At 33.3% G+C, this 13,309-nt stretch overlaps 2 protein-coding genes across 3 annotated transcripts; one reads left to right on the plus strand and one right to left on the minus strand.

Annotated features, from left to right (window-relative positions):
* Window positions 1-131: 131 nt before the first annotated feature.
* Window positions 132-1,492, plus strand: Grx3 (Glutaredoxin 3). The gene is made up of 2 exons (XM_076385397.1): window positions 132-349; window positions 685-1,492. The coding sequence occupies exons 1-2, from the start codon at window positions 300-302 to the stop codon at window positions 1,313-1,315; spliced, it is 681 nt and encodes a 226-aa protein (XP_076241512.1). The 5' UTR covers window positions 132-299; the 3' UTR covers window positions 1,316-1,492.
* Window positions 1,493-1,566: 74 nt separating this feature from the next.
* On the minus strand, window positions 1,567-7,415 carry LOC143183718 (RRP12-like protein). 2 transcript variants are annotated; one of them, XM_076385395.1, is made up of 23 exons: window positions 7,259-7,415; window positions 6,976-7,156; window positions 6,777-6,903; window positions 6,510-6,692; window positions 6,213-6,372; window positions 5,970-6,148; window positions 5,659-5,894; window positions 5,413-5,580; window positions 5,229-5,337; window positions 4,990-5,154; window positions 4,803-4,924; window positions 4,623-4,737; window positions 4,324-4,560; window positions 4,017-4,243; window positions 3,810-3,933; window positions 3,461-3,746; window positions 3,222-3,379; window positions 2,892-3,151; window positions 2,658-2,818; window positions 2,404-2,586; window positions 2,212-2,328; window positions 1,984-2,143; window positions 1,567-1,913 (listed from the first exon to the last, which is right to left on the minus strand). In XM_076385395.1, the coding sequence occupies exons 1-23, from the start codon at window positions 7,392-7,394 to the stop codon at window positions 1,811-1,813; spliced, it is 3,897 nt and encodes a 1,298-aa protein (XP_076241510.1). In that variant the 5' UTR covers window positions 7,395-7,415; the 3' UTR covers window positions 1,567-1,810. The 2 variants fall into 2 exon arrangements, with proteins under 2 accessions (XP_076241510.1, XP_076241511.1); XM_076385396.1 differs by lacking the exon at window positions 7,259-7,415 and having other exon boundaries at window positions 6,976-7,002; window positions 7,106-7,151.
* Window positions 7,416-13,309: the final 5,894 nt, after the last annotated feature.

Raw genomic sequence — 13,309 nt, forward strand, 5'->3', positions numbered from 1 at the left:
GACAGGTACCGCGATAACGATAATTAAGGCACTAGTTAAACTTGTTTTGAAATATTAGACTTGTCGTTCGCGAAACAGGTACATTCTACTGGAACTCGGAAAAGATTGGTGAATTTCTGCGTCGAAGCAGTAGTTTTGCAGAACGCCAACTTAACCCTTGAAATCTCAAATCCTTCATAAAGCTCGTGTTAGAAGTCACGTAGACGTCGTGAGGAGTAGAAGCTTGTTTCAAGTATTTTTTATTTCGTTAGTAACGTATATTTAACAAATATCGAGAGAAAGAACATTGCAGTGACAGAATGGCTGTCACCGATCTCAATTCTCAACAAGAATATGAGGAATATATCAAGTAAGTAATTGCAGTTTCATTGGTTCGATGAAAGAAACCAGTATAACCTCTCTCGATTTGACATACCGCTGTAAAAAATTCGCTTCTCATTTAAAAAGTTGTCAATCATGTTACTCGTTCTTGTCGTGTTAAGACAAAATTTATTCTGCTGATAATATTCGAATAATTATTTAATCTTCATTATAAATGAAACATTCAGCTTGTGTGTGCGTCACGTTTTCTTGTCACAGTGGAAATTCCCCTCGGATCGAAAGTCACGAATTTTTAGCGATACAGTGAGGTGATAAATAGAAGACTTTGAGATTCTCAAGAACATGTTTTTTTTGTCACATTAGGTCACAGGATCTTTCTGTTATTCATTTCTATGCCCCATGGGCTGATCAGTGTTCTCAAATAAATGATGTGCTTGAAGAAATGAACAAACTGGCAGAATACAAAGGAGTTAAATTTGCCAAGATTGAAGCTGAGAAAGTACCTGATGTATCGTTAAAGGCTGGCATTGTTGCAGTGCCAACAGTTGTTTTAGCAAGAAGTGGTGCCATAATCGACAGAGTCGATGGAGCTAATCCCTCTGCTGTAACAGACAAAGTTAAACAGCATGCTGCTAACAAAGACTTGCGTTCTAGTGTAACAGATACCTGTAAAGTGAAAGATAATTTAGAGGATAGACTAAAGAAGTTAATAAATCAAGCACCTTGTATGCTGTTCATGAAAGGAAGCCCTACAAGTCCACGATGTGGATTTTCTAGAACAATAGTCTCGATCTTAGATTCTTATAAAGCAAGTTACCAGACATTTGATATCTTACAAGACAATGATGTTAGGGAAGGATTGAAGAAGTTTAGTAATTGGCCAACATATCCACAAATGTATATTAATGGAGAACTCATTGGGGGAGTGGATATTGTAAGAGAAATGAGTGAAGCTGGAGAATTAGAAAGCATGTTGCCTAAGAAGAGTGAGTGATAGCCCTTGTTTTTACTTTAGCAAAAATAAGATTAGATACTGACTGAACATTGAATAATTTTCTTTCAAAACCTAAGTTTATGTTAATATTAATCTTAAATTATTTTGTACCAATTACAAACCATTTTGATCATTCGATTTGTTAAAACATGTAATAAATAAAATTAATGATGAAACAATCACTGCTTCATAAATGACTTTAATATCTGTAAACATGTTAAAAAGCATAAAAGTTAAAATTTTCATGACATCGTTTTATTTTAAAAAAGTATTCTACTTGATTCAACATATATTTTTCAACAATATAATATACTAATATACATTAACTGTAAGTTATTATAAACAAATCCACATTTAAGTTTACCAATTCTATTGTAGTTACATTATTCTTCACTTGAAAATGTTTTCCATATTTTTACATTTTTGATACAAAAGATCGCATCAATTACATGACTATCAGCAATGCAATTATGTGCCATTTCATTTTAATGACATTCACAAATTATTATTATGTTTCTTATTCTTCATTCCTTTTTGTGCACCCTTCTTTGCACCTTTAATAATCTTATTGAATTTGCCTGCATTTTTTTTCTTCTTTCTGTAAATCCCAATGAGTTAATATAATAGTTATATTTCATCTGAAATGAAAGTTAAATTGCATAGTTTACCTTTTGTTTAACACTGATCTTGAAAGAGGTACGTATGCGTATGGATCCGGTTTGCCTTTTTTCTTAATGTCTCCTCCAGCTTTCTTTGCCTTATATTCTGCTCCAGGTAATTGCTCTGCTTTCGCTTTTTTTAATGGTCGATGAATTCCTGATCCTCCAGCTAGCAATAATAAACTTTGGTAACTTACAGATCATTACAAAATATAATAAAATTCGTGAATTTTATACCTTGGTATTTTGACGTGGCTGCGCTTTTTACACTAACATTATCGAAATTATCACTATGTTTACGTTTCCTATTTGTTGGCTGTGCTGTAACCATGGATAGGGTATCATCTTCTTCCTCTGAAAATGCAATAACATAAAATGTAACTTTCTCATGTCTTTTTGTTTTAACATAAGTGTATACCATTTCCTTACCATAATAGTCATCTTCAGAGTCACTATGTAAAAATGGAACTTTCCTTTTTCTCTTGTTACTCACTTCATCATCTTTCTCATTACTTTCTGTGATAATAAGACGACCGTCTGGTGCAGTCTTGAAACCACGATCTTTTTGGTTCGAAATTGTTTCATTTTGTTTTAATACCCTAGGTTGTGTTGCTAAAAATTTTCAATATTTTAACGTATAACGTTAATGACGAGTGTAATTATTATAAAATAAGTAGTTTTACTTGATATGTTTCGAGCAGCTGCCGGATCGATTAAATCAACAATTTCTTCGTTCTCTTGAATCCAAGCTTCTTTTCGTGACGTTCGTTTCTTATTCTTCTTTGATTGGTTGTTCTCCGTATCACCAAATTCGTCTTCACTGTCCGCTAATATTTCTTCCATACTATATTGCAATAAAAGCAATGGTAATATCAATCTTTAAATAATAGTTCACACATAATCGTATTCAAAATTACCTCTTAGGTCTTCTTTTTGCATTGAATTCACTATCTTCAGTCTCTAATTCCTTTGACTTTTTAAGTTCTCTATTTTTCTTCTTCGCTTCTTCCATTTTATTTATATTCTTTAACCTTTTATGTAACATTGCATTTGAAGAAGGTATCATACCTGATATAGTTTCGAATCCATATTTTCTTATTAATTTTACTAAAATATCACGTACTTTTTGTCTAAAATGTCTATGACAATCGTCACTCATAACACACAAAGCTTCCGTCTGCAATTTAATTAATTCATCTCAGTCTAAACAATTAATATTGCGATTTTTGAATACATTATTCACTTACCACTTTGGATAGAGTTGTAGCAACAATAGGAGAAGGCATCACAGTAATATACACTTTAATGAAAGATAGTGCAGATTCTGCAACTTCCCTTGTAGAACTTGATGCTAGTTTACACGCATGTTCTAATATTTCCTTAACTGTGTCCACGCCTAAAGATCCTATTGCAACATTCCACAATATTTAAATGCTAATTCCAATGTTTGTTTTGACTGATTTATTTTTATACCTTTAATTCTTACCATTATAATGGTACGTAATGGATGTGACTGCCAACATAGATGCTGTACAGTATTTTGGTGACCCAAATATACCAACCGTTAACATATTAACATAATTTTTAAGATGTTCAGGATTTTCTAAAAATTTCTCAGCAATGGTGTTCAAAAGTTGGTAAGCGCATGTACGACACCTTGTATTTAAATCTTTCACGTACACCACTGCTTCAGGAACTACAGCTTCCAAAAAGGTAGTGTTTTCGAGTTGTGGGTGAATTTGAATTAAGTGGATCAAGCATCTTAAACGGGCCTAAATAAAAGTAGATTTACATTTTTCAGCATCTTAATTTTCTAATAAGATTATGATACTTACTCCTCTACTTGGTTTTGTAACTTTGGTTGCAGAGGATATTAACAATTTTTGCATTTCGCGTCTGTGTTGCTGTATGAAAGTTTTACATGTCTCCCTTTCACTAGCGCATATCTCTTCCAAAAATCTGAAAATTTATATTTATGAAATATTTTATTATCGCGAAGAAAATGGTTCAAAAATAGGAATCGGACTAGAATTAAAGCTTACCTATATGCCTTTTTCTGTTCTTTAACTTTAGAATCGTCTCGGATAAAAGGTATACATAAATCATAGAAAATTTTTAATCTACTGCCATCAGTATATTCAACCAATAATCTTATTATATCATGAACACTTTCTTTAAAGAAATCATCAACATTAGGTTCGTTTAACCTACTCAGTGCACGATCAAATAATTCGTGAACTAATTCAGTATTCGTTATTTTAAGGTATACCTTTGAAATGGAAGATTTAAAATTAATTCATTAGAACAATGTTAAAATATTCACCTTAAATATTATTAATTATAAGTAACCTTAATTGTGTCATATGCAGCAAGGCGATGTCCCTCTTCATCGGTTCCATTTGGTCTAGTTGTGTACAGATTTAACAACAGTGGTAAATAATTCTTTGCAAATTTAGAAAGTTCTGCTATATCTCCTTCATGGTTATCTTGAACTGCTTTTAAAACTAATTTCCGTAGAGCAGACATAACCGAAAGTCTCAAATCTTTTTTATCATTAAAAGTCATTCCTAACAGTTTAGCAATGTTCTATAAAATATATTTACGATTAATGAGAATATATATTTGTCATTCACAATAGAAATACCTACTTTGAACGTATCTTTTACGTCACTAGCATTCTGACATATACTGGGTAAAATAGCCCATATTTGAGATAGTAAAAATTCGTAAGTTTTTCCTCCTATTTGCTCTTTCATCTTTTTTCTGAAATTCATAAATTAATGGAGAAATATATATACTTTTTATAAATAAGATATGTAATTGCTTACTCGCATATCGTAGCTAAAGGCAGCAGTGTATCTAAAAAGAAAGTCAGTGATCCTCCTATTATGCAATCTTTTAATAATGGCAACAGCCACGTTCTCTTCAAATTAATTACATCTTCTGACTCCTGTAGAACAACGATATAAAAGCATGATATACTAATTTTACTTGTATTTGCGTAAAATCACTTACTCGTAGTGGAATTAATTTCAATATTATCTCTGGACCCATGGCTTTTATTGCTGCTCCAATGGCATATTCAGCGTCGTATTTAGACGCAAAATGATATGAATCACGTAATTCTGCTAATGTTTTTAACATATTTCCCAGATTTGGGCTACCTGATTTACCGGTTATCTATTGTTGAAGAAGTGAATTACAAAAATGAATAGAAAATATAACTCAGGCTCAATGTAAAAATTCAATATTACCTGGAAAAGTAAAGCAACCAAATGAAGAATATGATACCACGCCTCCACATATTGATATTTTAATTCTTGATGCATTATAAAAATGACTTGATCAATTGTATTTTTATATCTAAAACAAAACAACATTGATAAAACGAACGTCGGAAAGTAAATAATATGCAGAAAATAATGTTATTGTTATTACTTTGCCATTTGTTCGCCGTTTTCACACATTTTACCAACGCAATCTTCTAATAATATTTTTATTGTGTTCGATGTACCAGCTATAATTTCTGTCCTGTCTGAAAGCCATAATTCCGCGCATTTCTGTATTATCCTCGGTAAAACAGCTGCACACAGGGATAGTGTGTTGCTGTAATTAAAAACGATAATTAAGAAGTTCTGTTTCCATGGTAACACTAAAGAATTTAGATTTATAATTTACACTCACTGAGCTAAGTTTAAATGAGCCTCTTGCATGACTGCTAGCCACGCAAGGGTTGGTTGTGTATCAGTTTGTGGAGGTTGGTAATCATAAAGAGCAGTAATAATTTGTGCATTCCTTTGTCCTGGTAGTACTGCTTCCCCTGGTCGAGAGATAAACAATCCATGGAAAGTTTGTAGACAACAAGATGTTAATAAAACATTTTTCAACGTCATAATCTTTAGCAATGCTTCACAAATGGTCTGAAAAAATAAAATAATTTTTAGTGTTAATTTTAAAATATGTGCAATTGATGTAATTATATTGTTGATAAATACCTTTACATGTGCTTTTGGTAAATGATGAGTGATATCTTTCAATAATGTCAGTATATGGAGGAGGGTAGTAACTCCACCTGGTTCAGAGTCAATTTGCAAATGACTAATACAATGTTTTGCAATTTGTGGCGAAGCTGGATGGTATTGTGGCGGATTATCACCCTTCATAATATCACTTCCTATAAATTATTAATGATATAGCATAATATTTAAATTGACTTGAATATTTATAGTCCAATATACCTTTCAATATGGCACATATTCCATGTTGTGCTGCTTTTCGTATACGTGGTTTACTATGTATAGTAAATGATAAAATAGCATCTAATACTTGCATTGTAGATGCATTAGACCATGCTGCTGTCTCTTGTGCTCGAAGAAGTAATGAAATGCAATGAATGCACTACAAAACAATTATAATGATCAACTATACACATTTCATTTTCGAAGTTTAATTAATCTATGAAGTATAGCACTTAAGTTTTTAGACAAACCAAGTGCAATTCAAGAAATAACTTATTGCATCTTGTTTAAACTTACATGGCGCAATATCAAGAAATCCTCTGATGATACATGTTTAGACATGATATCAAGGAAAATTTTACTTGCTGGTCCAAATTGTACATTTAAAACATTTTTTGGTACTGTTTTCAAACCCATTCCTAATAAGGATAATGTAGCTGCAATTGATGTGTCTGATTCAACTGCCTCCAAAGTACTCATCTATTAATGAAAATTAATATTTAGAATGATTAACTATTAAATTGTTTTCACAATGTGTAAATATGTGATATCTAATGTATATACCAATGCAGCAAAATATTCTGTGGAAGATTCATTTCCGCCATTCTGCTTTATGATCTCAGTAACTGCTGATAGAACAGCTAACATTTCCTTATGCAATAATGACTTTGATTGAAAATGATTTAAAAATCTGTAACATCACAATTTAAGTAACAACCTCAGATTTTCATTAAATGAAAAATGAAATCAATTTCATGCTCACCTACTAAATGACACATTTGAACAATTGCTATAATTAGTAGCAAATGTATTAAATGTATCTGCTGTATTCTCAGTATATGTTTCAGTATGATCTTCATCGAGATCAAGATTTTCAAATTGAGGCTGAATACCTTGAATAGCATCATGTTTCTGTAAATCTTCCTTTGTTAGACCAGGCTTTCCTGTGAGAAAGACAAAGTATACAATGATTATTTGTCTATGAATGACTATAGTCGTTACGAAGAGTGAGTGTTAAATTAAATAGGCTGATCACAAGAACGAACCTGTAGTTTCTTTAAAAAACATCCATGATGCTTGTTCACGATGCTTAGTCGTCTCTGGATTAGAACTGGAGCTTTGACCCTTTGCCCAGCGTTTTGCCTTTTTCCTACTACTTAATCGTGGCCCTAATTTACCCATTGTTCGCTATGATATTTACAACTGTCACGTTTAAATATTGAAATCCAATACACGTGATATATACTTTTTCTCTGTCCTTTTTAATGTCAAGAATGGAACGAGGTTAAGTCATTCTACACGTGCTTGGATGGAAGGTCTCAAAGCTCAGTCGGCTACATCAAAGTCGAATGATTCTCTAATGATTGTCAGTAGATGGCAGCATAAGTTTCCTATCGTCATCGCAGAGTTTCTACGTAATCGATACAGTACTATGCATTTTCTGCATGCTCTGCATCTTGCGATTTAATTAAATTTTTTACAATTTGAATGCTTAGTATTGTCAGTAAAACATTTGACCGAAATATTCAGGAATCAGTTATAGTTTCTTATTGAATTCTTTAGTAATTAAACTTCTCAATGAATTGCAGATAATTTCTGAGAAATAAATATTTTAAATGAAAGCAAATGAAGAATAATGACACGGTACTATGATATAATATTGAATCATTAACTTATGCAATTTCTCTGTTTACGTTTTTAAAGATGGAGTAACGTAAAGGGTGGAGGTAATTAACAATTATGAAAGTAATGACAAAATTGATTAATTCTCGTTATTGATAAACGATAACATTATCGTTATAATATAGTAGTTTTAATCATCTCATTATCGCAACTTTTTACGAGAGGATTCGGCCAAACAATAAGTTTTAGACGGTATCAACTTTTTTGTTACAAATAGATAAAATGTAATACTATTTCTTTATGTTTTTTGTATACAATACACAGTAATATACTAATTATATTAATGCTCAATATTATTCATGATAGAATCGTTCGAAACGAAACTTATATTTCTACCCTATTAAGTTCCGAGTTCTTATGAAGAATTTCAAATTCCATTACGCAAGAATCCTTTGCTCGTGCACGAACAACTCTCTTTCTTGTATTTTCTTCATCGATATCGCTTTCGTAACATTGTACATTACTCGTTATTATAATGCATGGTTTTGCGTGATTACGTTTCCAATATCCGCGTCAGTATCGATAATAATTTTTTAATGCCTCGAAAACGATAGTTTAAATTTCAGTCAAGACTTGAATCAATTTGCGAGCACAAATAGTGCAAATTCTATTTACATACAAGAATGTATACTTTAAATATAGATATTTTGTTAGAAGTCAATAAATTTTATATGAATTGAATTTTTAGATACTAAAAATGCATCAAAGATTAAAATTAAGTATCGGATCAAATTGACCCAAACAATACACAAGAGTAATAAATGAGTACTGTTGATTTAACAACTTTTCGAAGTAACTTTTTCTATGTCGCTATAAACATGGAATAATTTATTTGGGGTATGTTTTTGGTGGAAAATAAAGAAATTTTTCAAGCGTAGATCAGTATGTCGACATAATAACTTTTTGTAACTAGGTCAAACGATGTAGAATGTAGAACATTCCTTGAGAACTCTTTACTGAAACACATTAATCGATCGATATCTGAGTGATATTATTTCTTGAAACGAAATGTTACTTTAACTTCTCTTGCAGTTTGGAATTTGAAAAACGAGTGAACTTTAATTTTCTTTGTCAATTGTTTACTCAATTTTTTAAATTCTCAAATTATTCTAGGTATTATTCTTTCTTGTAATCTCACAAATTTTCTTATGTATTACTAAAAGTATTGTTTGTATGATTAAAATTAATTAGCCATAATGAGAAGTACTTATGTAAACAATTTATACAAAATTACGCAAGTAATTAAATCAATGAGTTGAAAAAAAGGACAAGTTCAATAATCATATTTCGAGGTATTTGATTCCAATAGGCACAGTTTTGAGATTATTTGAAAATGGCTAATTTTGGACTTGTACTGTTCTTGAACTTACTAATTTAATTAAAGATTATGTAAACAGCAAATGACTTGGTAATTCCGAACCAAACACAAAATTATACAATTTTAACTCTTAGGTATTCAAGTATTATAAATTTAAAACAATTAAAAGAAAGATAAGCAATCTATTTTCCATGAAACATTAACAAACAATTAAGCCGTTCATACGCGAACGTGATTAACACCTTTTTTAAACTTTTAAAAATATTACCGTCAAAGCACTTGACTGATGCTTAACATTTCATGTTTGAAATAAACACAAATATTTTTATCTTGTGGAGTTAATCGATCTAGCAAATGAGCAGCTCAATTCACGAATGCCAGAATAAACTGACTAGTTCGGTCACGTTGAGCACGATAAGTAGTTTACGACATAATATAACGATTGCTTCGCGAAATAGGGAATATGCATCGCGGATGATAAAGCACGCGAGGGGGGTGCACCCTTTACTTCTCGCTAACAGTTTCATCCGGCGCTGGTGAAGGAAACTGAAACGTTTCGCGCTACTGCACGGATAACGATCACGTATCGGTATAGCGCAGAGATGGCAATAATCGCTTGAGCAGGCTAGACTTACGCTAGCGAGCTTTGCCACAAATTGGAAAATTGCCACGTTGAGGGAGAACGGAATTGCGCGTCTGGTCGCATAGTTAGTTCGCTAAGCAAAGGTCTCTCGCGGCCGGTGGCTGTTTACCATTCTAATTACACTTTCTGATCATTGATATGCGATAACAATCGCTCGATTATTTCAAAAAAACACGATCTAGCATATACAGGGTGACACCAAAGTAGGTGGTTTCATTTTGGTTGTGTACTCTATTCCTCCTAAGGATGAAAAAAGATCATAGAAACGTGGATATGGGAAATCTTCCTTTCGATTCCTTATGATTCTTTGCTTATGAAGAAATATTTTAGGAATGTTTAAACTTGTTTAAAGAAATTGCTGAAAATAATTTCTGTCCACAGTGTGTAAATTCATGCTTACAAAATTACCATTTTGGACTTCTTAAAAATGGTGAATGACAGTGCTAAATAAAGTTCTTCTACTCTAAATAGTTTCAAACTATAGCAAATGTGACAACGAGATAATAACGAAGAAATACTGTAATGCAGAATGTTTTACATCGACGTTTCATGGACTGTTGAAGACATTTAAAGATTCCTCGTGTATTGTGAAGTTTGTCACGTGCATTAATAATCCAGCTCCAGAATACTTCCAAATTGTCAACATTAATCATGAACTAAACTTTTTAGATATCCTCATAAATAAAAGTCCAAAGCAGTTAGGTCAGGGAAGCCTGCACAGACCATGCAACTGGTTCCTTTTCTCTATGCACCATGAACTGGTGCATCTAACTATTATTAAAATAATCTCAAGTAGTTCGACTAAAACGAACAGGAGCTCCATCGAGTGCAAAACACAATCGAGTACCTATTACCAAAGATTTTTTATACAGTTCTAATACTTGTGTAAATTTCTTATACTTACAGTAAAGAAACTTCACTTTTTAAAAACTGTATTATATCCAAAAAAACAGTTTCTGGACCTATGTTTACATGACCTTTTCTCATCCTTAGGAAGAGTAGAATATGTTATCAAAGTAGGACTATTTATTTCGTCGTCATCCTGTGTGTCATATAAAGAGACCTCTCGATCGCTCGAGAAGCATTTCTCGCCGCGTTCATAAACGAACGTGCCTCGCGAGGCACCGCGAGTTGAATGGGACGAAATTGAAGGAGAACCGTGTAATTCCGTTTGAGTCGTAACTCGACGCGTTCTGCTCGTTGTAACGCCTCCGTAGAGCCGACAAATTGCATTAGAGGCACGTTTAGCTGGATCTACGAGCGAAGCGCGATGACACGGTACCCTGGTTTCTGGTACCTCAACTCGCTGGCTTGGGACGTGTGTCATCAGTGACGTAGATCGGCTGAGACTTCGGTATTGATTCCGTGACGTCATTGTGAGCTCCCACGCAACAAGCTTGTCGCCGAATTCGTGAGACTCCCTCTCGTTTGCTCCTGCTGCACGCGATGCTTGGTCACATTAGATCATTGGGAGTTCAGCCGAGAGGAAAGTGAAAGAGCAGCTTTTTTCCAAAGTAGAGGAAAATTTCTTGAACATTTCTTCCTTACGTTCGGAAAACAAGGAAAAGCCAGAGAGATGCAAATAACGTCAACGTTTTCCAATGCAAATATGCGAGGTAACTTTTCTGAGAAATTGTTTAGACGACAGCGATAAAGTAAGGTGTTTTTAAGCAGACAGACTGTTGACAAAACACGTGAAAATATGTTTTATGTGTACAGTGTCTCCTTGGCGAACAACTTAATTAACCAGTTTAGCTATAACTGTAATTAATTTAGTAATTAAAACTAAGTCTCATTATTTACTTCGATTTCATTATCTGGGTCATACTAACGTATCAATATTAGTGAATGAAATGTTAACCAAATTTGATCAAGTGTATTATCACGGAAAGGTTATGCAGCAATTTGCATACATAATGAACCAACTACTACGTTATAAACTACCTACTCTGCGAGTGAGGGACAATGGAAGACTCACGTAATTGTTCCTGTTAAATTTTTTCAAAAATTGTAACTTTCTGAGTTGCCTATGCTTTCTAAGTCGGATGTGCGTTCCTGTAAATATTTCAGGGACAAAAATTGCGTCATACTACAGGGTTAATTCACGTTGCACGTTGGAACGTCGTGACATGGGTACAAAGGAACCAGGCACCTGGGTCCAGGGGGACTTGGAGGGGACTTACGAGGGATGAAAGCCAATTCGACGGTTTCTTTTTGTAGGAGCCATCTTGCACCCCTTTATATCGTGCTCCTCTGCTTTGTCTAGCTATTCAAAGTCCTCGGACCAGGCCCAGCTGCAGGGTCCTTTGTACTTTGCAGAGAGACAATTTTCGGCGTTCGTACGGGCCACGTGAAATTTTAAATTGTACTTTTACTTTCTAATCAAGGTTGAGGTATATTTAGAGTAAAACAATGACAGCAATTTTTATGAAACAGTCAACATAATATAAAATTGCTTTTCCGTTTTAAATATTTATTAGCTTGATAACCGACAATGAGTCGGAAACTAGTCATTTCTTGACTAAATAGAAATATTTTTAACGTTTTCAAAAATGTATTTATATTTGAAAATGGAGATGAAATAAGTTATCTTAATTTTAGGAATTGTAGGAAAATTTTTATATGAATACTAAATTGATTGTATAACAATTTTTATATATTTTTTTATAAAATTGCAACATTACTGTTCGATAATAACAAAGATAATAAATAAATAACAAGGACCTACAAGGGAAGAAATGTCATTCGTACGTGTATGACACAACATGTAATGGGTTAAAAAGGAACAGATATCGAAGCGTCAATCGGGAGTTCACCGAGTGATTATTTTTAATTGAACCCAATTTCCAGCGAAATTGTTTACGTATGGTTCATCGCGCGATCCAGGAAAAAAAACGAGGCGAGCGAACGAGAGTTCTCATGAAAAATCATGGGAAAGCACGTACCATTTCCTAACGACGACGTCGAGCGTCTTTTCCAAGGAATATCTACGCTATCGTTATTTCAGATTGTGTTAATATAACATCATTTCACGATAGTTGCGGATGGATGCGAAAATCCCGTTCTCGTATCCCAGGGCAATGAATGAATCGCCTGGTAAAAAATTTCATTTCCATGAAGTGAATTGCTCAATAAATCAATTGTTGCAACATCTACAAGAGACGGTGAAATGGACCGTAAACGGGCGACTGAATTCTTAAGTTATTCAAATTTTATCGATTCCACGGTTGATCATGCACCCATTGATGTTATTCTGTTGTAAAACAAACGAAAACAATGGTGTTATCCCGCGACAAAGCGTAATGTGATTACTTGGCGCTTAGCGCAACGTTGATGCACCAGTCAATTCGATTTCAAACGATCGGTACGATGGTTTGAAATTTTGGATCGCAATTTCTGTTTTAGGATCCTCTATCAAATAATCTAATAAACAAATGAAGAATGTTCCTTCGA

The sequence above is a fragment of the Calliopsis andreniformis genome, chromosome 9 (genome assembly GCF_051401765.1).
Source record: "Calliopsis andreniformis isolate RMS-2024a chromosome 9, iyCalAndr_principal, whole genome shotgun sequence".
Lineage (NCBI taxonomy): Eukaryota > Metazoa > Arthropoda > Insecta > Hymenoptera > Andrenidae > Calliopsis > Calliopsis andreniformis.

Excerpts from the sequence above, each read along its gene's own strand:
- Grx3 (XM_076385397.1), top strand. The coding sequence starts at position 300 with ATGGCTGTCACCGATCTCAATTCTCAACAAGAATATGAGGAATATATC. Across the intron at positions 350-684 it reads GAATATGAGGAATATATCAA|GTCACAGGATCTTTCTGTTA; the intron begins GTAAGTAATTGC and ends TTGTCACATTAG.
- LOC143183718 (XM_076385395.1), bottom strand. The coding sequence starts at position 7,394 with ATGGGTAAATTAGGGCCACGATTAAGTAGTAGGAAAAAGGCAAAACGC. Across the intron at positions 4,738-4,802 it reads CCTTTAGCTACGATATGCGA|AAAAAAGATGAAAGAGCAAA; the intron begins GTAAGCAATTAC and ends TATGAATTTCAG. Across the intron at positions 2,329-2,403 it reads CTCTGAAGATGACTATTATG|AGGAAGAAGATGATACCCTA; the intron begins GTAAGGAAATGG and ends TTGCATTTTCAG.